Source organism: Mchenga conophoros, linkage group LG1 (assembly GCF_057382185.1).
Source record: "Mchenga conophoros isolate Kocher_MC1m ecotype Shallow Benthic linkage group LG1, M_conophoros_male_GT1.1, whole genome shotgun sequence".
Taxonomy (NCBI): Eukaryota; Metazoa; Chordata; class Actinopteri; order Cichliformes; family Cichlidae; genus Mchenga; species Mchenga conophoros.
The window spans coordinates 31,013,088-31,039,217 of NC_140526.1; the positions used below are offsets into that span (position 1 = coordinate 31,013,088).

The 26,130-nt window shown below is 41.2% G+C and overlaps 2 protein-coding genes across 13 annotated transcripts in view; one reads left to right on the forward strand and one right to left on the reverse strand.

Moving 5' to 3' along the window:
• senp8 (SUMO peptidase family member, NEDD8 specific) lies at positions 1-2,810 on the reverse strand. 5 transcript variants are annotated; one of them, XM_085274821.1, is made up of 2 exons: positions 2,616-2,810; positions 1-1,591 (listed from the first exon to the last, which is right to left on the reverse strand). In XM_085274821.1, exon 2 carries the CDS (start codon positions 1,562-1,564, stop codon positions 899-901), a length of 666 nt encoding a protein of 221 aa, XP_085130947.1. In that variant the 5' UTR covers positions 1,565-1,591; positions 2,616-2,810; the 3' UTR covers positions 1-898. The 5 variants fall into 5 exon arrangements, with proteins under 5 accessions (XP_085130947.1, XP_085130926.1, XP_085130956.1 ...); XM_085274800.1 differs by lacking the exon at positions 2,616-2,810 and adding an exon at positions 2,428-2,588; XM_085274830.1 differs by lacking the exon at positions 2,616-2,810 and adding an exon at positions 2,458-2,587.
• Positions 2,811-2,890: 80 nt separating this feature from the next.
• Positions 2,891-26,130, forward strand: part of myo9aa (myosin IXAa) — a 100,318-nt gene continuing 77,078 nt past the window's right edge. For 7 of the 8 annotated variants that reach the window (XM_085274910.1, XM_085274844.1, XM_085274875.1 and 4 more), the window contains exons 1-2: positions 2,891-3,247; positions 23,789-24,751. In XM_085274910.1, coding sequence (XP_085131036.1) covers positions 23,876-24,751 — 876 coding nt within the window. In that variant the 5' untranslated portion in view covers positions 2,891-3,247; positions 23,789-23,875. The remainder of the gene's footprint in view (positions 3,248-23,788; positions 24,752-26,130) is intronic. The other variant, XM_085274854.1, reaches the window with a different exon arrangement.

Consider the following 26,130-nt stretch of genomic DNA (forward strand, 5'->3'; position numbering starts at 1 on the left):
AACATTTGGGTGCCAGATTTTATGATACCCTGCGTATAGTGCTTGCAACACTTCGGCAATCAATAACACAGAAGGTTAAAATAAAAATCTACAAATCACACATTTAAAATTCAGTAAATCTGCAAATGTCATTTCCTCAGTGATGTAACCGCCTGTAAACCAGCGTGCAGTTCACTTTTCTGACATCAAATGACTTCAATTTCAACAGAAAGAAAATTAAAAACAATAAATAATTGTACCACTGTGTCAACAAAAATGTGACAAGAGTCACATTTATTAGCTCGACAGACAGTGAGCTCGATACATTCCACCACCCAACTCTGCCCTTTGTTCCATAAACACTCACAGCACGTCGGCGCCCTCATACAGCAGGAATTCTTCAAATTATCTCAAAAACTAAAAGTACGCACGTTCAAGCTGACGAACACAATGACTGTGTGACAAAAGTAGGAGCCAGAGTTCATGTGCACATTCTTATTGTCAATTCAGTTCATTTAAAATGACCCTGAGCAATAATCTGTGTAAACATTTCTACATTCGCTCCAAACTCAGAAAATGGAGAAAAAAAAAGAAGTCTGTGCCTCCTCTTCCATGACGTCCTCGCTCAATATGTACACAGGAGAAAATCTGTTTTATAGGCATGCTGGTGTTCTTGTTTACATACTTTTTGTTTCTGTGCATATACACGACACCAATGGTTCTCTGAAGTCATTAAATATTTGAAGCATTGCTTTATGTTTTTAACTCTTTTTTGATAATGGAGTATGACGGAGACTGTAATAGAAATAGATTTCATATATATAGTTATATACTGTATTGAGGGAGTGCATTCAGATTCTCCAGCAGTAGATATGTGGGGTGACAGCTTTTCTGCATACAGTGCGGGGCAATCGACGTGCTAAGGGAAAGACAGTGAGCAGCAGAGGTCATTCTGAGCTAAGCTCTGGATCAGTCTGCACCACTCGGCCCTCTTCTGGGTGATGTAGGCTGGGGTGATCATTTGCACAGGAAGGCGTGGCGAGCCCTCCACCCGGGCCTTCTCGCACAAGGCCTCGGCAATACAGATAACATACATGCCACAGTCATAGCTGTTCTGCTGGGATGGGCAGGGCTCCTCGACAAACAGCGCTTTCCTCCCTGCGCCCAGGAAAGGCTCCAACTTGCTGGCGATGCGCCGTGCGTGAAGTGAATTGCTGCCATTTTGAGAGTCATAGTGGGCAAAGTGGTTGGAGTTGTGATGATAAAGCAAGAGGCTCCAGTGGGACCCTCCAGCGGTCTGGTTGGAGTTGTCATTCACTGCTAGGAAGACCCAGCGACGAGAAGCAAGATCCAGTGGCTCCAGAAACAATGCCAACTCATCAGGGCAGGAAGCACATTTGATGAACTGGGTGACCTCTGGGCTGATAAAGATAACGGCTTCCCCCAGGACTCTAAAGCGCTCGGCAGCAAAGTACTCAAAAGCAAAACCAATGACTTGGTCATTAAGCCAGTAAGGTCCTTCCAGTAGAGAGACATCAGAGCGCCGCAGCAGGCTGTCATGATAGCTGAGCACTACAGGATCCATCCTCCAGAGCAGTCAGAGCGTGTCAATCTGAAAATACACAGAAACGCTTTAATGCTTAGGGTTCGGCTAATTGATTCGTCAGAAATTTACTGCTCGTGTTTTCTTTAATATGAGAACTGCTTTTCTTTGTCTCGTACTGCTCTTTTCTAAAATAGGTCCAATCAGCACATACTACCTTAAGGACGCTGTGATCTCACAAGCAATATTATTTAGCAGCTGTTGATCATCTACTCAGCAGAGCAGTAATTTCACAGAATAGAAACAGGTTCAGGGAGGGGGACCAATCTGACGAATTTAAAGGCGTCATTTGGGTTTCTTAGAGAATGCAAAAGGCTTCATTCACTTCATTCTGATGCCAGTTGGCCAGTACAGCCTGACACTGGTTTCAAACATGAAGCTTTTTTCCCACAGATCTCATCCTGGACTAGTGATTCAAACGCAGTCACAGTCTGTGTTCATTTAAGCAACTCGCACAAACTGTTAAACTTCACTGAAGCTAAAGCAGACTGCCTGTTTCTGGGATCCTTGTTGACTTTCTGTTCGCTACTTTGCTTTATTACTCACTCAGACACATTAACTGGAGCCGTTTTAGCGCACTGGCTGATCGGGTTATTTTCAGAGATGTTACAGTAGCGCTTTGCTGGGCCGGGAATCCACTGCGGAGCATCACATTACTGCAATGCGTTTACTTCAGCAGGCAGCTCTCCGCTCAATCGAGCCTGCGTTTTTAGCTTGAGCTCGCTAACCGACAGTTTTTAGCGTCACTCGTAGCCAAAAAACTGAGTTAAATAGCAGACTGAGCATGCGCCACATTAACCGTTGGCTGCCAAACTGAAATACACAGTGTCCGTTAAGTGTCCTACCTGTAAATGACACATTCAAATTAAAAGTACCACGAAAACACGAGCGGTGAAGCCCCTCATTGCAATGACTATCGTAAATCGCGGCGAGAAGACCGTAACATTTTGCGACAGTGGGGTGGAGATAAGCTTGCTTGTGATTGGCTCCTTGCATTGGTGTATGAGCACGTGAGCGTTACTGAAAAACTGACATTCTGTGTCGTTACATGCAAGCACAGGAGAAGTGTCTTTCTTTGTATTTTACAGCGAATAAGGCGAGATAAAACCACGTATTTTAAAATCAAGTGAATTTCCGTCATTTTTGTCTTTTTTTAAACTCTAACATGACCCCCAAAGGTTATAATCCATTATCGGAAACCGAGAGGTGCAGTGTGGTTACTGTTGCCCTGTGTGTTTCAGGGTACTTCCGGTTGCTTCGCCCCTCCCCTCCCCTCCCCTCCGTGTTTTCTCCCCTCCCATCAGCGGCGTGAACGCGCAATGCTGAGCCGCACTGATTAGCAAGACGGAGAGGAGTTTTCAGCGACCGAGCAGCGAAGAACTGCCGTTTAATTGGATTCAAACTGCGAACATGCTCGGATAAAAAGAAAAAGAAAAAAATGCGTAGGTTTTCAACGCGGAGTTGACTTTCGAGGACTTTGCTAAGAGGCAAGTGAGGCGAGTGAGAAGAAAGCAAATTAATTCAGTGGGAATGCAGGGAATTAAATAGAGACTGGGTGATTTTTTTTGCGTGGCTACAAGTGTGTGTAGCTCCACGGTCAAGCCTGACAAGAAACGGGAAAACTCGAGTGCCACTTTAAATTGACTTTACAGCTCACGTCTGGAGGTAAGAGTGATGTTTAGTGATAGTTATACACTGTGGTGCGTTGGGCTGCCCCGCTGTGGGACGATAGGCGTCTGGCTGGAAGCTGCTAGTGAACCTATGATTCAGTTGTAGTCCGTAAGAAACGTTATGACCTGCACTCATTTGCAGCATTGTTTTCAGTTGGCAGACTTAAGTTGTGTGTGTGTTTTGGGGTGCTCAGTCGGTGCTTTTGTTCAGTGAGGAGTCTGTCAGAGCTGTGTGTGTGTGTGTGTGATGTGAGCCTGTAAAAAGTTCTGGCTGCTCCTCACTGAGATGTCATTTCACACTACAGAGGGTGCTTACTCCAGAGCTTCAGCTGGCTGAAGGACAGTTTATAAGAATAACAACCACATGTAACATGACAAACGCAGGCTGGATTTACTTTATTCTTTCATTTTATTTGTGATAGTGCACAATACAAATTACAAAGGGCTCATTTTTATCTTCAAACCATTGACAGGGGTCGTTTTTTATCCATTACAGGCTCAAACAAGGTTTGCAAAAAACATAGGGGAACACCAATGCATGCAAAGATTGATACTGCAAAAATAAGGATATACGTACATGAAACCGTACACAATATGTCACTGCGACATAAACCAGGTATTATGTTTTCACGGTCCTGCAGAAATGGGAGCTATTACTGCGGCAGGGTGGGGTAAGTGGTTACATGTATTATTTAGTGGAGGTCAGACAGAGCAGCTTATAATGCACTGAAGGCAATATGCACTGCAAAGCAGCTGTAATTGTACAGGGAGGTCTAATGGGGTGAAGAAGCTGCTGAATCATGGGCATTGTGTCTCTCTGTGTGTGTGCGTGTGTTTGTGGATGGAGAGCTGACTTAAGACAGATTTTACAACGGATCGCCTGGTTGTGTATCTTGAGTGCACCTGAGTGGGTTTGATCGATTTTATAGTATAGTTACTATAGTTTACCTTAAGAGACTATAGCCTAATTTTTTTTAAGTTATTGGTGAGTTGATCTGCTGTGCTTACCGATTACATTAAGTCATTTTTATACCGTTTTTATGAATGGACAAATGTCACCAGAAGATCATCCAATTTGTGCAAAAAGGATGCTCCTAACGGACTTTTATTTCTATGATCATTTTAAAATATACATTTTGGTGCTAGATGATTATTGTTTAAAAAAAAAAAAAAGGAATGAAGGTAAATGACTTAAATTCATGTTGCTGTGGGTGAGGTGCCCCTGAGAGCCTGTCCTGCCCTCAGATCAGCACAGGTGATGAGGGTAAAGTGGGCCTGTCCTGCAGGAATGTGAGGTCTGAGAAGACACAGCTGCTGCAGCACGAGAGGAAGCCCGGGCTGAGACTCCAGCAACTGGTCCCTGTTGACATCTGACACCCCACAGACCCCGCTGTCTGCTATTTCTAAAGGACCGGCCTCAGTTTTGTATCACATCGGTGTGCAGTGAATGGTCTCGCAGACGCCACCTGAAAGATTGAAGCTGTGATTTAGCAGCTTAGGGCTCAGATTTGAGCACTTCAGAGGAGCTAACCACTGCTGTTGTTGGAGGCAGTCTGTGGTTTACTAGGAATACTTTAAAGAAATGTTTTTAAGTTTTTGATGGTTCGAGTTACGAAATCGCAAACCTTCATATGCAAGTAGGGTTGCTCCATGCTAAGTTTTAGCTGTTCTTTTGATCGCTACAGTCTGGGACTTAGTCAGTGCTGACTGTCATTCTCAATAAGAAGAGCCAGTGTGTGGCCTTCCTTTGGTCCTCCTCCTTGTGTCTAACTTGAACTCAGTGCCTTTGAAATTGAAACTTTGGAAAATGAAACTGAACAATTTTAGCCCCTCTGAGGATTTTTCAGTTCACAGTAGTTGCACATCTCAAAAGTGATGGCAGAAGCTGCACAGGATGGGAAGTGACTGTTTTTTATGTATAATTTAAAGCTTTTTTTTTGGCAAATTAAATAATTTGAAAAAATAATACAGTAGCTCATTATTTGGCTTTCAAAATGTCACTGGGGTCTGCGTAACACTAAGATCGAATCTTTACTTACCCTTGCCCTTTTTCGTTTGAAAGACCTCCTCGTAACACGTTTTATTTTTGCCATGCACAGATCTTAATAACCAGCAACAACAAAGTTGCTGCTGTTAAACACCCACAGACTGTAACTGTGATGTGATTAAAACAATGAGTTACCACTAGCTCATAGATGCTGTTTCTGCTGTTTTGTTCTCTTGAGAGTAGAACTAACAACCCTTTTGTCTTGTGACTACTTCTTTGCTCATCCACCAGAGCTCCTGTGATCTCCCATGGGCACCATTCCTCTAAACTCTAGCATAACCTCCCAGTTATCATCCCCTGAGGTGTTACCTGCTGGACTGAATTACCTGCTGCTCTCAGTCACATGCTGCAGGCTTAAAACTTCGGCATGTCCTGAAAAGTGGTGTGGCTGTGTTTTGAGATTGTGTGGCGCAAGTGATTGGCATGCACATGAAGTCATTAAAGAGGAACCTGCTTGTGTTGCACTGAACAAAGCTCTCCTTTCTTTAGTACGCCATTATATGAGGGTGGCTTTGGCCTCACAGGCTCAGCTTCCCCACGTTTTGCATTTCCCCTCATTAATTCGCCGGTGCTAACAGTAGTTGGAGTGAGATGGAGAGAGAAGAAAGTCCATTGTGTTGCTCTTTGCAATTTTGTTTATGTGAAAAAAGCCTAACTTGTTCTTTAATTAATCCTTTACAATGGGGAAACGGAGTGAACAAACAGCACTGGGCTTGCTGGAAGCTCACTTTGTATCCTCTTAAATTAAATTAAATCCTCTGTGTCTTTGTTTTGGACAGAGAAGAAAGTGTTCAAAACCTTTGTGGTTTATTTTTTTAAATTAAATGAATAGGTATGTGAATAGGGATTCTCACTTGCATCCTAATTTATTATTTGAATTTTTAAGGTTTAGATGGATTGTGGAAATTGTAATTAGAGCACAAAAACCAAAACCAAAACACAGAGTTTAAGCCCCATAGAAACACTAATTTCAGAATTCTACTTTTGTCAAAGTACAGCAGTATATCTGCAAAACCTGTGCATGATGACAGAAGACTATAAGCAGGAAACTAAAGTTGTGGATTTGTGGGTGTGTGTTGTGACACAGCTGTGACAATAGCTCCTGGCCCCCTGCAGCCTCATGGTACGGACTGGACAGAGCCCATGGTTAATCCCCAGGCATGTGCTGTTGTGTAATGTTACACAATTCTGTCCACCTACAGAGTGGTCCTACCTCGAAACCACTTAAAACTTTGAACTGACTGAGTTTATCATTTTCTTAAAGCCTTGAATATTGTTATATCAGAAGGAGACAACATTACAATAGATTTGGATATTTAATATTAAAACCTTAGAGAAATATGATTTATGAATTGTTATTGCTGGTCTGCTGGACAGTCCAGAGGACAGGAAGAAATGAAGTTTAAAGTTCTGTCTTTGCACTACACTGCCGTTGTTATCTGTGAGAAATCCTGGCAGTTTACAGTAGTCTGTTCACTGTCAGAATGAGGCAGAAGGGGAGGAAGAGCGGAGATAGCCGTGGGTAACAGACAGCAAACAGGCTGCGATAAGGTGGATTTCGAATGCAGTCCGAGACATGCTCACTAATGGCTGGCATTCTTCTGCTGCCTAATCTTTACAGTAGTTATCAGCGCAGTAAATGAGAAGATGATGTAGGCTACTGTGAGATTATGCTTAAGTGTATCTGTTAGCTATGAAACTGTGCTCTTAAGTGTTGCCTCGTTTCACACTCACTGGCACACAGCGATGGTTGTAATTCTGAAATCTTTGATTATTTTCACATGACAGCTGTAACCAAAAACTCAGATTTATGAAAAAAAGGTGGTGGTGGTGGTGGGGGGGCACATGCACAGGTAAAAGATGTGCTTGTCATGCGTTGCTTTGTTGCTGCTAATGGACATCCTAGGTAACGGCTGTCTATTTACGACCCTGTCCTATGTCAATCAGCTGTATCATAAAAATAAGTAGTTGTGCTTGAGTTGCTTCGTTTGAAGTTCAGAAACTTGAAACGCGTCCTCTTTCCGTCACCCATTGTTGCTTCAAATCATTGAACAGCTTTCTGTGGTCTCTGGTCACCACATATCTGCTAGTTACTTCCTGCGTGGACACCCCTTAAGAGCCTATAATAAATGGCGATGTATTTGATGGTAATACCTAGCCAAAGATGTTCCAGGCTCTGTCCCACGGACTAGCTGCAGGGGTCTGAACCTGATCTGACTGATGAAAATTACAGTATGGTACTCACCCGTGTCCCCAGCTTGACACCTGCCCAGTTTGAAATGGCTCAGATGAGTGGATGGAGTAAACAGACATACAATGATTCCTTTATTTGTTAGTGATTATAATCGGATCACTAGGCAGTTTTGGTGGCGTGGTTGTTAGCACTGTTGCTTCACAGCAAGAATGTCCTGGGTTTGAAGGAAGGCTTTCTGTGTGGAGTTTGCATGTTCTCTCTGGGTACTCCAATTTCCTCCCACAGTTCAAAGACATGTAGGGTAGTGTGCTTAGGTGAATTGGTGATTCTAAATTAACTATAGGTTAATAGGTGTGGATGTGAATTCAAATGAATGTCTGACTCTGTTGGCACTGTGACAGGCTCGCGACCTGTCCACAGTGTACCTAGTCTCTTACCCTAGGCAGCTAGGATATGCTCCAGGCCCCTCTGTGACCCTGAATTGGGTAAGCAGTTTCATATGCTGTAAAATACAGTTCCAGTCAGTATAAACAAGTATAATAAACTGTATGGATAACAACTTGCTACATTCATGTATCTCTTGTTTACATAAGAAAGTTTTTGTATATTTTGAGTAAGTTTGAGGGGCTGTGTGTCTATAAGAAAATATAAAGCAGAGTTTTGTGATGATTAAAGTACTCCTGTCCTGACATTTCAGTCTCAACAAGCAGAGTTTATGTAATCTTAGATATCATGTATGATTAAAGAATGAGATACTTCTACTGAATCTCCTCGGTGTTCGCTTTAATGTTCCTGCTTGTTTATTTTGGCGCCCACCTGCATTCATGCTTATTAGCCACTGATGCGTTTCATCACACACATTCACTGCGCTGGCTTAGTGGTGTGGTCAAACGACTCCAGTTGGACGCCCTGGAGACGATTACAGGGTCCTTATTGTCTCCACAAAGCACAAGTCCTCCACTCTGCCTGAAAGAGCCCACTTATCAGTGAAGCTGTTTGAGTGGAGCAAATACCTTTGCTCTCCTGAGCAGGTGAGCTACGAAAGTACCCTCTAAATGCCTGCTGTCCTAGTTTTGGATGGAGAGTTCAGGTCAGAATGAGCTCACAAATTGTTTCATGTTTTTATTTTTGGTGGTAGTTTGGCTTTTGCAGACTTTCATCAGAAGAATCAAAGGGTAACAGCCTCTTTGTAGACTCATCCTTTTTATCACAGGGGATGAACTCTACAGAGAATATGAAGATATATCCAAGTTTGTTTTCTCAGTAGACCAATATAAACAGAGAATATATTGCTTTTCACCGTAGGGGCTCGGTACTTGTCCCTTCTTGTCTACAAACTCATGTGTCTCGTGCTTTACTGTGCTCGTGCGCATTTACAAAAGTGCAGTAAATAAAACAAGACCATGCATGTTTATGCATATTTCAGATCTGTCAGGGGGTATTTGAAGAAATGAAAGAAAAAAAGGAAGCTGTTAAATAAATGTCTAGCATTTCCAAAAAGTAATTTTAATAGCGTGAACTCAGTTTTAGTAATGATTAACACTGGAAGGGTACTCTGCTTGGTTTCTCTTAACACTTTGTGTGTGCAGTTAACCCAGAGGTCGTAACACTATACGTAGCCTCTCTAGAGAGTATCACCGACATCTTCCGTCATCCCCTTGAAGCCTGCAACCAAACTTGCGTTATCATCACGCTGCAAGTTCTCGCTCTCTCTCTGGTGGCTGCAGCCCTGACTGCAGCGCTGGGCTCAGATTTCAAAAAAGCCTGTGGTCTGTTCAAGGCAGAAAGACAGGAGCCATCCCCCATCCTCAGAGAAGACAGTGAGAGCCTCTGTAACACCGCCCTGTAATTACAGGTCATGTTTTTTCCTAATACGCTAAACAGATGTGCTTAGAATGATGCTTAACATTCAGACCCAGAGTTGGACTTAATGACCTGTCATTACTATCAGCTGGTGAAGGCGTATACTGTTTCCATTGCATAAACGATTTTGGAAATTGCTTTTTCACTTTGTCCGTGACAAAATGTTTGTAACTTTAATGGATCTCAGGGTGGAAAAAAATCACAGAACTAAAAAACTCGTCTTCATTTAGACAAAAGTGCAACATGTACCATTAAACCCCTTCAAAAAAACTATTAAAGCCTGAAGGGTATGAAGACTCGCTTGTTTATTTAAGTTTTTGTAATTAGTTTGACATACTTGCTTGCATGTTTTTCCATGTGAGGTTTCAGATTGACCAGATCTGGTGCGCGGCTTTGCCGCATTTCCTTTGATTGCTGATGCCCACTTATGTATTTCATGATTCATTTTGATGTCTCTCAGTGAAATAGCTCTCAGTGTAGGTGTTGAATGGCCTTAAGGCTCCTGTCTTTATCATTACGCAACGCCTCACAAAGGAGTAGTTTGGCTCTAGACTTGATCTAATTGACCATGAAGATGACACATTCATTGGTATGACTTAATATCAAAAACTAAATATTTGTATCCTTTTGTTTGTATGCTCGACTGGATCACAGGTATCCAAAATAGGAAGCACCGTTGATTTGCGATGAGCTTGTGGGCATTTTGGCACCATGCTCTCTGAGCAGCTACAGTCATTATTGCTCATCTCCACTCAGCTGTGAAAGACGAGATGAGTCCTGTTGGCATCTCTTCCTCAGAGTGTGTGTTTATGTTTGCAGACAAGATCCCAGTGCCTGTGACACTGTTATCCATTGTATTTATATATACTGTGCCTATTTAGTACATGTTTTGTGCCTACCATCTGGTTGGCCTTTACAACAGAATCACGTGCTTTACATGGTTCTTCAGGAAACATGCTAGTGTCCTAACTGCTTCCCAGCACTGTCTTCCCTGAGGCCAGGGGCAGCTGAATGGGTCTGTTTGGACTTTCTGAGGGGGAAATGGAGTGTGGATAATCTGGGTCAGTGATGCCTCCTAGACCTACACCATCTTGCTGCTCTTCTGCTTCCTTCCTCTATATCCCGTCCTCTGTCTCTGCTGTTTGCCTCCAGCACATTTTGTCCAGTTTATTAGTTATTACTGAACTTTTTAAAGACCAGTAGATATGAGAAGATAACAGATTAGATTTGACTGGTGATTCTATTTAATAGAGATCAACATGTTACATTGTTACACCAAATATCAATATTTTATTAAATAATTAAAAATACTTGGGGATACTAAAAACAAGAGTGCTCATCTCATGCACCTCCTTCCTGAGATAATATTAGCTAAACAAACTTACAATCCACCCCCCCCCCCCCCCCTCCCAAAAAATAAAATAAAATCCATCACTGGAAACATTTAGTTTGACAAATCTGCCTCCTAATTCAGAGCTAGCTAACGGTTCGGTCACATGAGTAAGCAATGTCATTACATCTACAAAAACTCTGTGGCTGCCTTTTGATTGGCTGCAACATGTGGTTGCTAAATTGTTACAGTACTCGGCATATTGCAAATTGTTAAAATTAATTCATGTACCAGGATTTTTAAGGTTTTCTCTTTATTCAATTGGGTAGGAATGTCAAAACTACTTGAATAAATGCCTTAGGGTGTTACCAAGATGGGCTACAAGATGGAACGGCTTTCTTCCAGAAGGACTTATTTTTCTTTTCATGTTCATTTCAAGTGAAACTTGGCATGTTTCCATGCATGTCATACAGTTGTTTCACTTCAGGCATTCATTGTTATGCTGTAGCTTTCTGAGCTCATAAATTTCTACCAATCATAATGGTGTAAAAAGAGAGACAAAAGTGATCATATGAGCATTTTTGTAGTATGATTTCCAAGAAACTGTTAGACCGAAAACCCAAACAGCTGTTGATGATGTACCTTCCACCGGCTGGCGCCTTTTATTGTAGGGTGGTGTACTTTTCCTTTGTCGCTGGCCAAATCTAAACTGCGGGGTGATATTGATATTTCCAGAGCTAGAATGGAGTCTGAAAGGAAAAACATTTTTCCACCCTCTAAAACAATAAAATATAAACGTGAGGTCAGACCAAGAACACGGCCTTGTTTTAGACTCAACATTTTGGCCCAAGCCAAAGTAGGCTCTGCAAACAGATTTCTTCACCTACAGGTCCATAATGTGTCTGTAAAGCCTGAAATAGTGAGTAGGTAGAAAGTTCCTCAGTAAAACAAAAGCAGGCATGTTTAAAAGTGTGCATCTGCAAATTTCTGTAGAAAATCTCTGCAATTTTGTTATGTGTCGAGTCATTTTTTGTGAAATCCCCCTTAGCTTCCTTGAAAAAACCTTCACAGTGCTGGATACTGATAACACTAATAAAACATTACTCACATTTATTTACTTTTATGACTATGACTAACGCTGATCTGGTCTGTTTATCACCAGGCAGAACATATCTGTATACTGCTGTGCTTTTCATCCTGTTCTTTGTTAAGAAACAATCAAAAGCACACGAATGGATAATAGACATGCTCTTATCCTTAGCAGATTTAGGCCAATGTGAGCAGGAGGCAGAGAAAAGCTTACTTACACCTGCATAACCCAGAGTGAAGGACCATTTAAAAAGGAACAGTTACTAAAAGATAACTGAGGAGTCCATGCCATCATGTCGTCTACTGTGGATGACGTCCATTGAATGCATGGACAAGTTTCCAAGCAGGTGTTTCACTATCGGCTAACATGGCCAGCTCACCTACTGAACTCTAGAAACAGAAGCATGAGCATGAAGCTCGAACAGATTATTTCACGAATCCTTTTGTTTTTTACAGAATCTTTCTGTATGGGTTTCTAAGGAATGTGTTTATGTGAGGAATTACACTCATATGCTCTAATAAAGAACATTAGTGGGGGAAAAAATAATGATGTCCTGCTGATTGCAGAGTTCACACCCTGATCACACCGGCCCTGACTGTGTGGCGGGCTGCAGCTGTCAAAAATATCCCGACTGGTTGTTGCATTGTGCAAAACCCTCTCCTTTATTGGTGTTCTCTCTTTCTGTTCAAAAACTTGCTTTGTCTCCCTTTCCCCCTTGCTCCTGGTTTGAAGTGAATGCAAACAGGGTTGAATTGGAATATAACAAATCTGTATATGAGCCGTGGCTTCATTGTTTGTCCTCAATGTGAAATCTTGAACTACTTTTCTTCAAAACTCCTTTTGTTCCAACTTGTGTTGCAGTGAGTTTCCTGCTCATAAAGTAACTGAAAGATCAATATGAAATTAGAAGCAAAGCTGAAATGGAACTTTATTAACAATAGCGTGATGGTATTGTTGTGTCGAAACCCCCCTTCCTGTCACGCAAAGCTGCTCTCGTTGTCCGGGGAGTGGACACAGGAAGTGGAATTCTCTGTGGCGACAACAGAGGAGTGGTGCTGTTTACTCCCACTCTTTCTAGTGTGCTTTCATAGAGGCCCCCAGTGGCATTTTCTTTCTTTTTTTAATATCAAGTCTCCAGAGCAGCCTGCAGTTGAACAGGTCACTTGGTCTGACTGATTTTGAGGAAAATCATCCAAAAAGGTAAATCAAAAACGTGACATGGTCATTACTTGTTGCCACTAACACAAGAGATTTAATAGTAATGAAAAAGTACCTATAACCTTTTTGTAAGAGAGTCCATGTTCCTGTTTCTTTCAGCCTGTTTTACGAGGGTCCATTAAAATAAATCCACTCGTCATTTACAAGCTTTTGACTTAACCTTGCACTTTGGATTTGTTGGGTTTTCTTTGAACCTGAAGTCACATTGAAACTTGAAGGGGAGCGGGATGGATTAGGATTTGCTGCAGCACACCTTACAATAATTAAAATGCAGTGTGCTAAAATGGTGACGAGTGAAAAGGTGCAGAATGTGCAGAGACCATAGATATCAGAGCACACAATAGCGTACAATGTGGGTTTTTTTTTTTTTTAATAATGTTGTCCTTGAGACTCCCGCTCTGCTCTGAATTAATTTCCTTCCTCTGGTTTCTCCCTCCACTCTCTCCTTCAGGGAACAACAAGAATAGGTCCTGCATAGCAAAGTGAGGCTCTTAATTTAGCAAACGCACATGGCGTTTCCTCCAGTGACATATTTTCGTGGCAGTCGTGTCACCTGTTGGCGCTCAGCTGAAGTTAATGTGAGGGGAGTTGGTCGTCAGTCGTTGTTAATTATGGCATGGACAGCGAGTCCAGCCTGGACTTGTTTAAGCACATTTTTGATGACATTGACTTAAGTGTTTTTGTAAGACACAAGTTTTTAAGTGTTAGCAGTGTGTGATGTAAAATCAGCTGGCGATGCATGCAGTTTGTCCGATCAGCCAACCCTTTGAATGGTAACCTGTTCCACTTGTCTGTCACCTTTGTTGTCTAAACATAATCATCTATAGACTCTTAAGATATTCTTGAGTTGTCATTCATTACGTTGTTTTTTTGTTCCCCCCCCAACTGTGATTGAGCCATAACAAGCAGTATTTTAGTATACTACAGTTTGTTTTAAATGTGATTGCTCTGTTTCTATTAAGCAAAGCTAGCTAAGCTAATTTATTATTTGGGTGGGTAAAAAAAACCCTGCTTAGCTTATGAATGACCAAAAAAAAAAATCTATTTGTGTACATCCTACATTTCCAGTGTAAGTGAAAAGGAAATGCAGCATCCATACTTACTTGAATGATCTCAGTGTACCACTGCCATGATTCAAAGGTTATGGCTGTTGATTAAGAAAACTGCATCCAACACTGTAAAACCCAGTAGCAGTATCTGCAACAGACTGGTTTGCAAATCAGATGTCATGAAATCTTTTTGTATTTGTATACGGTGTGATTTTGGTGTAGTCTTTAAGCTCCAAAGGCATGCTCTTACCTTTCTGAAAGGTTTATTCTGTGCTGCCTACAGTCACAGTGAACTTTGTACCTGGATTAACAAGATTAAGAAGTAGTTCAGTGGAAATGATTCATTTTTTGTTCAGCATTAATGTGAAACTAGAATGTAGCTTCTCCTGTTTGTTTCAGGACAGTGCTATTCGTAAGCTCTCAGTTGTAGAAATTAAATAATAAACTATCAGGTTAATTGTGAAACTGTAGCAATAAATAAATGCCACCACAGTGTTGTCTTTCCAAGTTGGGTGTTAGCATTGCCTTTTCATTTCTCGCTCTTCTCCCTTTATTGTGCTCTCACTTTCCCACAGCTAAGATTTCAGGAAGCCGACATCCTCTTCTCCGCGTGTCTCTCGCCGCCTGTTCCTGTATCTCCTTAATTCTCTGAGTTCAGTTTCTCGTTCTGTGAATCTATACCTTTCAATCCTTTTATCCTCCTATTCTAACTGGCTCTCTGAATATTTGGCCGAAGCTCATGTTCCACACCCGAGCCACCGCTTCCTGGTCATTAGCAGTTGTCGAAACGGAGAGCACAACAAGTTAGTTAAGGTATGCAAGGGCCTGAAACCATACTGCTGTCAGTGCATAAGAAGCTAAAATTACAGCCTTCTGGTCGTATGCATCTGCCAACCAGTTAGGTTGCAGATTCCCTGGACAGCTTGAACTTTGACCTTTTTTGAAGTGCAGTCACGTTACCTTATTAGAAATTAGTCTTTTCTTATAATAATGTTATGCATTTTGTAAATAGACCTCACTCTGAGCATCCATCAGCTATTCTGTTCACTGTTCTGGCATTTCTGCTGTTTTCAACCAACCTGGTCGTTGTTTGCGTACATACACGATATGAAAAATAACTGTTTTGTTAGATTATAGCCAATGGGTTTGAGATTGCATTTCAGTAAGTGGAAGCAGGTAACTTGGTATTCATATGGATCATGTTCAGATACTGCAGTTTTTTGAGTGCCTTTTGATAATGACATGAGCCAATGTCATTGTCCCATCTCTTTAAAATCATCCGAAGGTCGACTCCAGCTTCTGGACCAGTGAGCACATTTGGGCTTGAAGGAATTATTTGCATATATCATCTGCAAACACAACAAAACCACAAAACCAAAATGTTACAGACGCTGACTCTAGTGTTTGACACTATTTGGGTAAACGGAAAACAAGAAATCCAGGATGCAAACATGCCATTTACCAGTGAGTTAAATACAGGGAGAGGTTACAGTAGGCTGATGTGCCATATCCTCATGTTACAGTCAATTTACCACACAGTCTAGGAAAACTTGACCTCTGTCAACCATTCACTTCTGGGCAGCCGCTTTGGTATGGCTCCAAAATGGTTTGTACACTTTCCAAAGGAAATGCTGTACGTACGCGTAGTCTTCGACTAAAGAAGGAAAAGAAATGCATAAAGATTTCCACAATCATCCAGTAGCTTTATCTTCCTGCCATTTGTTAAGGTTACATTAAGCAAATTAGATCTAAAAAAAACCATGATTAAACAGTGATGGATGGGATCTGCTCACACCGTGAAGCTGCACGCTGAGATTAATCTAATTATTCTAGTCTTTGTGACATGGAGGGATGTATTACAGGGTTGGCTGGTAAGCTACTGTTCATGAGCTGACCACTAGCATGCTAAGCTGGCATCCCTTAGTCACACTTCCTAAAGCTTCTTTTTTCCTGTTTACTGAAATGTTTACTCCCCCTTTCCACATCAGTTGAATTAAACTTTTTAATGAAAGGGGGCGGGGCTTACACTAGTTGAGCTAACAATCATGTAATCACTACATGAGCTGATTTTTTTTTTTTTTTTTTCTCCCCCGTATAATTTTCTGTTGCTAAATCTTGTGTGCCCAGCAGTCCTCACATTTAAGAAAATCTTCCAAAAATAGTTTTTCAGGTCAATCACCCATTGAGCATTGATCCAGTAGACTGCTCTTTTCTGTTGTTAGCCTTAGAGTCTGAACAGCTTGGGGAATTGTAGCTATCTGCTTAAGAAGGTCAGGGCTGCACTTGCTAAGCTACACTGTTGCCTCCGGGCTGAAGGTGAACTATGTCTCTAAGACACTGAAGAGACAGAGTGGTGCTGCACATTTGGGTGCAAGGAATGGTCACTTGTAATTACAGGTTTGTTGAACATGTCGGAGCAAGCGTGGCATGTCTGCTTCATTCAGCTGACCTTACTGTTCCTGCAGACTTTAGCTGAAGCTGCTGAAGTATTGTGTTTTCACTGTAGAGGGTGGCTCCAAAAGGCTGTTAAGATGTTGGTCAACCACTTGTAGTAGTTCTTTCTGAGAATGACTGCGTTGAGCTTTTGAGTTGCTGTTTCTGTTTGCACATATGCGGCATCATAGCCAGGCAAACGGTAACTCTTGTGCTGCTTGTTTCATGCCAGTGAAGCTGTATGATAGAAACATACATACACGTCAGTGATCTCCTTGTAGTTGCGTGATCTGTGTTAATTATATTCGAATACATGTATTAAAGGCTGCAATGTTTTTTCTTAACGTCACCACTAACGTCTTTGCTGGAAATTTTATTTTATTTTATTTTTTCTGTCTCTTCATCAATTAAAGTTTGGAATGTAAATTCTGAATTGATCCAAATCAAAATAATGAAAATAAAACAACATTTGGCCCGTTTAGTGCCACTATGAATGATTTTGCAGTTGAACTTTAATCAGTGTTATGCATTTGCATTATTTTGCCAACTCTGACATTTATTAGCACAACATGACAGCTTGGAGAATTAAATAGAATACTACTACTTATTTTAATATTTGTTCAGTCAGCTGTGATTGGACTGTATGTGATCTGCCATTTTATCGCTCATTCACAAACACTCGCACACGAATGGGAGCACCAACCCTGTGATTAGTGGACAACCTGCTCTGCCACCTGAGCCAAAGCTGCCTGGTTTCAAGTTTAAACAAATAAGCCACTGTAGGAGCTGAGCAGATACTGTGGATTTTTTTCTTCTCAGGTTGTTTTGACTCAGTATGTTGCACTTGAATTTTCTGCATTCCTAGAGCTGGATGCTAAGACTGTGGAGATTATCTGACTGTTCACAATGTGGTTCTCAGTCAAACTGTTTTTCTACCTGCACTATTTAGCAATTCCAATAACGTTTATTTAGTCCTTTACAGCTCTCTAGAGTTTATAACTGACCATTTCACAGCAGACTTATGGGAAATCTGACTGCTAAACTACCCACATTGTAAACAAGCAAACCTTCCAAATCTTGGCTTGATTTAAACGTTCAGAAATTATTAATATAGTCATTCAGCACTTGCTCTGTGTGTCTTCTTTCCTTTTAGGATATGTTAAATTTCCTCAAAGCCAATACAGAAGGCTTTATCATCTTTTCTTCAGTTGTTAATTTTCACTAGCTCATGCTAATCTGTTTTTACAGTTATTTTTACGAGTCGCCGATAACCATGTTTTATGTGGCTTCCGTTCCACCTGTAATAATGAGGGGCCCCGGGCGTATTGTTGAAGGTTGTGTAGGTCTGTTTAAAAATGGGGAAATAATTTTATATTTGTTGCTTGTGGTGCTGCATAACATAGTCTGGCTCCCAGGATCTTACCTCTATCTCATCTTTGCAATCTCATAATTGGCACGTTCTGCATGTGTGTTACAAGTAGTCATCAATAAACGTGCATTCCCATGTAAGCATGCCCTATTACACTCTGCTTACATAAAAAAGGTATTTAAAATGGCAAACTACCAATTCTAAGAAACTATGACATTATCTTTTAATGGATAAAATATTAACAAAACCAACGAGGTAAAGTACTTGTTAGTTTCTTGAACTTGCGCTAATGAAAGTCTTGTTTTCTTATTAATGTTATGATTGTAGCATTCAAATAACTCTTCCATATTATGTCAGCACTTACTTAAACAAAAACGTTTCGTGACTACCATACGGACGTGCGGTTTTCTTTTGAAAGCTATAAAAATGATGCTCAAACCTTTTCTTGTTTGCAGAGCATTTTGAGTAAAATGAATGTTGAACTTCACATGAATGTTAAGAAGGCGTACCCTGCATTTAGTGTGGCTGTCATAACTCTGGTAAGGCCAGAGATCTGAGTCGTGGCTTAAAGAAACAGCTGACAAACGCATTTGTATGACTGATGCAAACAGTAATAAACTAACACTGTAATCCTGCGAGATGTGGACAGTAAACATAGCAGCTAAAGTTGGCTTTGTGAAGCTGTCAAATCTACAAATTAACACTTTTTAAAAACTGCAAACCAAATGGGAGGGTTCACAGTCCAGTGCCAACTCGCACACCTTAGTGCAACACATACAAATTCCCAGTTAGTAAATGTGTGATATTGAGGCTCTGTAACAGTATGAGCCCTGAACAAGCTAGGCACTGATGACATACACCTACTAAACTTTTCAGAAAGATGACTTCACGTTGTAAAAAGCTGACCAAACTAGATCCTGACATTCCTTCAGTGTCAGCGATTGTATAGTAAGAGTCATGTGGTTGAACCTCAGTCAGAGGGAACCTCAGACTAGGCTTCTCTCAATGTTCAGATTACAGAAAGAAATGCATAGTGTAATTTTCTTCAAATATCAGTATCTGCCAAAAAGATCTAAGTTTACATCTACCTGCGAGACTCAAATGATATTCCCAGACCTATAAAAACAACAGATATGCATTTGTTGGTGGTAACAAAAAGGGCCTCACCCAGATGTTTTGAGGAAACTGTCTTTAAGAGGATGTGCTAAAGAATGAAAATGCTTCATTTATTCTGCCAAAGAAAGAGGGGACTTTCTGGATGGAACAAGAAAATGAAACCAACAGTTTCTGCTTTTTGATCGTGTTCGAGTCTGTGTTTACCTACTGATCCAAGAGCAGATAAGTCCCAGCGCTGCTCTTAACTTTAATAGATACTATCAGTGTTCAGCAAAGTTTAACTTTAACAAAAGATTGAAGCGGGAATCCCGGGATTGAAGTTGTTTGATATATTAGGTGAGATTGGTTCTTTCCTGACATGTAAAAAAACAAAAATAAAAATCTTGAGCTGATTCCAGATTAAACTACTTGACAACAAGCCCTTATCCATGACTACCCAGGTGATGCAACAGGTCTGTTTCTAGTTCAATTGCTTGAGGAGCTGAATAGGCCACTGCAGGTTTCATCCAGCTGTGCACCATCTGCTTTGTCACTTCCTTAAGGGCACAAACCTCAGAGTTATCTAAAATCAGACCTTTTTTAAGTTGGTGTGCAGACGCACAGGCATGGCACTCAGGTGAAACGATATATACCAGAAATATTTGAACATATTGTCACTGAAATGCCAGATTTGCCTGGTTTGCAGCCCTGATAATTATTAGCCTTTAATGTGTTTGATTATCAATGAAATGACTTTGTCATATCGCTTCAGTGACTGAAGATGGTGGAAGATGTCCTGTGATTAGTAAGGTTTTCCCAGAGATGTCTATTAGTTGAATGTCCTCATGTGATGATAAAGAGCGAGTTTGCCAGCATGGCCCTGCACTGTGCAGCACTGCCACAACCCTAAATCCCCCCATCCCCTATCCTTTAAGCAGCGAGCTGACCATCTGTTCGAGACGCCCTAACCCAGTGATCAGAACACACGCTGATACACACAGACGCAGTCGAGTCACACAAACAGGAAAACATTGCACTCAATTAATTCCAGTTTATGGATTCAGTAGTGAGCAGTAAGACTGAGTGACTTATATAAGATCGAAAGAAGTAATGCATAATATAATTCTGTGTGCGCCTGTATGTGGACCATGGCACATGTTTGTATCGAAGTTGGTGACACACAGAGTTGGATATGGGGCAACAGGAAATGACCAGGGATGGGTGCAGCATTGTATCATTTCCCTGCTGGAGTCCTTTGTACTCGTCTCTGTGCACCTACTATATGTGTCCCTGTTCCATTTCCTGTTTTCCAGGGTTTTTCTGCTGGGGTCATGGTGCTCATGTAATAGTTGGTGAGGAAATTGATCCAATTTATTTTCAGGCATTGTAATATTAAAGATAAATTTCAAACTAAAATGATTCCTCTAAGGAAAACAAGATATTTTTATGACGGATATCTCATAATATATATTTATATTAATTCACATATGGTCAAACACAAGTCAGCGTTTGCGCGATAAAATACTGGGGGGTAAAAAATGTCTGGGTGCTGTTGACAGGTTCAGAATCAGAATGTCTTTATTGTCATTGTCGCAGGTACAACGCAATTACAAGCGGTCTCCAATCAGTACATCACCCATAAAAATATAAATGACCTCTTGGAGTGACAATTCTGTAAGTTTAATGTCTTAAACCTTCCTAATGACAGCTGCAGGAAAAAAAAAAGTGGTTTTCTTTTTTTGGGGGGGGGGTTGGATTAAGGCCATTTTCAATCTCCACACAGGTTGTACTTGGAAGCATCATGTTTTTGGGGTTTGTTGCCAGGTATTTTGTGCTTTCCTTTCTCAGTATTGTTATGAATCAGGAGCACCTAAAGGGAAGTTCTGTACAGTTTTGAACCTGACAGGAATGAGCTGATTCATTTGATAATTCAAATGAAGGTCCATGTATGTTTTTTGTGAATTCATGTGCTAATCATGACATAAATGGTCAAGTGGTGACATTTTATTGTCAAAATGTGATATTTTTCCTGTTTCTAAGTAACAAAGAAACTTCTTTGACCTTTATTCAGCAACGTTCATAAGGCAAAAAAGAGATTGTGACCACTGTAACAGTTAAATCAACTTCGATTCTTGCCAAGTCTTTATATTATGAGCCTGGGCACATTCAGTTTACTATCAAGCTACATGAATATTCCTGGGATGTCGAATTTTAGATGAGCATATTACCAATTTTATTATATAACGTTCTATATGTAAACTGCTTTTATGAATTAATATGTGGGTGTGGATGGGTGTGGGTGTGATGACACACAAGACTGTAATGTTGCCATCGTTAGATGAGGCTTCAGATGTGGTTGGTAGACACACATACCAAAAAAATCTGTCTCCCTTGTTCTTAATTAATTTTTTTTTAATTTCAGTCTTATATGGCATAAATGATCATAATTGCCAAGTAATTATGAGGTTTGTTTACTGCAAGTCTGAACATGAACAAAAATCTACAGTTTGCCTCCAGTGTTCTGTTTTGTTTTTTAAAAGCAGACGTTACATCCTATCACTGTATTCTTGCAATGCTTGATTGTACCTGAACACAGTGTAGTGAATATGAACTCTTATCATTTGTTTCAAAGGGGGATGTGGGCTGCTGTATTCTTTAGTTTTATTATATAAGAGTACATGGATGTTTGACCTTTCAAGAGCAACTTTAGGTTCATTGATTCTATCAGGGGTGGTCTTTGCTTAGCAGCTTGGTCATTAATTCCAGCTCTTTTCCTGTCCTCGTCTGTCCGTGGCCTCTGCTCGCCCCGTGATGCCCCTCTGCTGTGTATTAAAGCGGGAACTTGTGAATGGCGTGATTGTGCATAGAGTAAAGAGGATGGCAGCTGCTGGCAAGAGCTTATGTGTGTGTGCTCGGCAGTGTGGGTGTGTGCTAATGGTAATCCTGTAGATCCTCATGGCCTCTCCTTTCTATGAGTGTACATGTCAGGATCCAAAAAAAAAAAATTGCCCCACTGGCAGATTACATAACAGCACATGGTCTTTGTGTCATAATCTGCCAGATTTTGTAATCGGGCAGATTGCAGAGAGCTGCGCTGAAATGCCTGGCCTTAACTCACTAGATTTTCGAAGGTTCATTTCAGTTTTAGCCCAGAGACGTTCTCAAAGCCTCCAGGAGTTTAAAAAAAAATTTGTACTTGTTGAGGTTAGATTAAGTTAGGGCTGAACGATATATCGCATTTGCGATAATATCGCGACATGATCAAGTGCAATTTTCTAACCGCAAAGGCTGCGATTATACTCTGGACATGTCCAAATTCATGGGCTGCATCCTCCTGAGGCCGCATTTGTAGACCGATTACGTCACAGCGACGCGCCGAAGGCTGTCCAAATTACTACCATATCCCAGAATTCATAGCGCGGCCCAGCCAAACTCCAGTTTCCAGCAATGGCGGCCGCTACTAAGTTTTAAAATTACTCATACTAATCTTTCTGGGTCACAAAATAAACTTTTAACATATTTTCAGGCGAGAAAGTAGTTGTGTAAACATCAAATATCTGCTCGGTTTATCAAGATATCCCATATTTGCAAAAGTGCTTCGACGTTTTCAGAGGCGTCTGCTACCCACCAGCTCGACAGCTAGCCGGGAGCTCGAGGGTTACTGATGCGGCCGAGAACGGCACAACTCCCGGCACATCATTTTCAGATCACCGCGGAGTTTCGCTGCTCGGGTTAAACGTAATATATAAGTCACTTAGACAACCTAAAAATGTTATTGTTGGGCTTTTTTCAGTGTTTTGTTTGTTCGTGAGTAAATTGGTTTGGCTGAGATTAAAGTTATTAGATTAGATAAAATAAAACTTTATTAATCCCCCGGGTGGGTTCCTCCTTGGTTTTCACACAGCTGACTAAACGTCAAACAGAAAACTTATTAAACAGAAGTATGAGACAGTCGAGAATTTACACCAGTGTCTGGTTATATTTTAGATAGCAAGAAGCAGACGGCCGAGTTTATTAAACTCCACCGAGACAGCGGTGACGCTAATCAGAAGGCTAGACCGTCCAATTTCACGCCTTTAAATTTTAAAGGCGTGTTTGTGTGTGTGTTTATACAATTGCTATTATGTTTGCACTTTATGTGTAATGTTACTGACTGCAGAGATCAGTAAGATGTGTGTATTTTTTATTTATTAGTTTTATTTATTTAATATTATTTTTTAATTGAATGACTGTCTAGTAGTTCACAGATGTCGAAAAACTGAGTGTGGTAAAGCCACTGATTTTTTTTATATATATTTCTGCAATCTGCACATTGTACTGACTTTCATTTTAATGTTTACACCAGGGTTCCTTGTCAGCACTTTATGCTCAGATGTTTGTAAGCTAAAAATAAACTATTGTGTATGTTCAAATATACTGTTGTGATTGAAGAAGTTAAATAAAAATGTCAGTCATCAATTCATGCATCACCTCATGTCATCATAACAGAGGTCTGTCTTCCAGGAAAGAACAGTTTAAAATTAATGTAATATAGTATTGGCCATACTATATGATGTATTGCTTGTCTTTGTTTAATAATACAGAAGACAAAGACCTTAAAAAATAATCGCATATCGCATCGCAATCGCAATATTGGGGCAAAAAATCGCAATTAGATTATTTTCCATAATCGTTCAGCCCTAGATTAAGTCAGCTATGATGAGTTGAACAGAAGTTTATTTTTTCATTGCTTTTGTCATGATAACTAAAGAAGTCTGGCTGTTGATTTAGAAGAAAAAATGGCTGATCAAGCTATCAAGTTGTTATTTTTTTTTTTTTAAATCAACCTTTTTGTTCTTTCTTTTGCAGTGGTAATGTCTTGAATTGGTGGATCCTCCGACACAGTTAAGAACATGCCAGTGCCGGGCTGCTGCTAATGGGAGCTCCTGATCCACCATGAGTGCTCGTGATGGCGTTGGTGGCATGGGCACCCTGGGTCGTCGGCCGCGCTTCGAGAACTCGGAGTTAACCGTGCGCATCTACCCAGGCGCCCTGGCAGAAGGCACAATCTACTGCCCAATCAGCGCCCGCAAGACCACCACAGCCGCTGAAGCCATTGAACGTGTCATTGAACGGCTCAAGTTGGACCGCTCCAAGTTTTATGTTCTGGCTGAGGTGAAAGAATTTGGAGGTGAAGAATGGATTCTGAACCCCAACGACTGTCCCGTGCAGAGGATGATGCTCTGGCCCCGTATCGCACTAGAGCACCGGCCGCTGTCAGGTGGCGAGGATTACCGCTTCCTGCTAAGGGAGAAGAATCTGGATGGCTCGATTCACTATGGCGGCAGCCTTCAGATGTGGCTGCAGGTCACAGAGGAGCGCAGGCGCCTGATGGAGCGTGGACTGCTGCCACAGCCTGAATCTCAGGGTGACCATGCAGATATGTGCTGCCTGCCAGAGCTCAACGAGCGCACGCTGCTGGACAACCTGCGCTCCCGCTTCCGCCAGGAAAAGATCTACACTTACGTTGGAAGCATCCTCATCGTCATTAACCCCTTCAAATTCCTGCCCATCTATAACCCCAAGTATGTGAAGATGTATGATAATCATACACTGGGAGATTTGGAGCCACATATTTACGCCGTGGCGGATGTGGCTTACCACGCCATGCTGCAGAGACGGAGGAATCAATGCATTGTTATATCTGGGGAGAGCGGCTCTGGGAAGACGCAAAGCACAAACTTCCTCATTCATCATCTGACTGCTCTCAGTCAGAAGGGTTTTGCTAGTGGAGTGGAGCAGATCATCTTGGGGGCGGGGCCAGTATTGGAGGTAAGCAAAACATACAGTCACTGGGTTTCAGTCATGCAATGTATACATAAGAGGAACAGGAATGCTGTCACCCATTTGTTTAAGTTCTGTTTAAAGCCTCGAGTTTAGCATTTTTGTCGGACAACATTTTTGTTTTTTTGAAACCATAAGGGGTGAAACTAATTGAGAAACCTTTTCAGTTGCAAGCTAGCCACACCCAAAAGCATACTGTGCTTTATTGTCTATTTTACTCTGTGAGACTCCTATATGGGAGTCATATCGCACATATTGGTCTGTGCGATATGACCAAAATCTCATATTCCGATATAAGACATCTATCATCCCGATAACGATATAAATCACAAAAATGTAACATTTTCTGTAAATTCTGTGAATCTCGGGCAGCTCGACTTGCGTGAAGTGTTTTCATCTGGGCGCTGTGTACCTGGAGTTCAGACTTTTAATAATAATAATAATAATAATGGATTGGATTTATATAGCGCTTTTCAAGGCACCCAAAGCGCTTTACAATGCCACTATTCATTCACTCTCACATTCACACACTGGTGGAGGCAAGCTACGGTTGTAGCCACAGCTGCCCTGGGGCAGACTGACAGAAGCGAGGCTGCCATATCGCGCCATCTGCCCCTCTGGCCAACACCAGTAGGCAAGTAGGGTAAAGTGTCTTGCCCAAGGACACAACGACCAGGACAGAGAGCCCGGGGATCGAACCGGCGACCTTCCGGTTACAGATACGCTTCCCAACCCCTGAGCCACGGTCGCCCCATTTTAACCGATGCATGAAGCTATACATTTTTAGACATAAGTTGTAACGGCCGCCGTTTTCTTTGTACTTATTACACGGCGTGCTCTAGAAAGCCTGTTCCAACGTTTGAGTCTAAGGTTTATTTTTAGCACCTAACGCTTCTCATCTGTAAACAGTCTGCATACTCTTTCACAATTTAGTTTATTTTGAAAAGTCTCAACAGGATCTTGAGCTTTTGTGAAAGGTTAATATGCAAAACAAACAAGCGGACGGCGGAGCCACGCCATTGTTTTACCGTTGTGGTTGCTAACGACAACGTGTAAAAACAGGCGCTTGTCCGTCAGTAGTGTGGTCATATTAAATATAAGAGAAAGACAGAACTTTAACAAATTATTAGGCCACTACTAGGGACCATCAAAATGATGAAAAAATATTGCAGTAAACAGTTTATTTTGCGACACCACAAAACAAACGATGGCGTCGTATGAAACTATAGATGTTTTGATATCATTATCCGATATATATCGTTATATCGAACAGCCCTAATGGGAATTTTGTTATAATGAACATCAATTTGATGTCTGTAATACTTAAAACCTGCATTTGCGACCACACTCTCCTAAGGAAAGTGTTT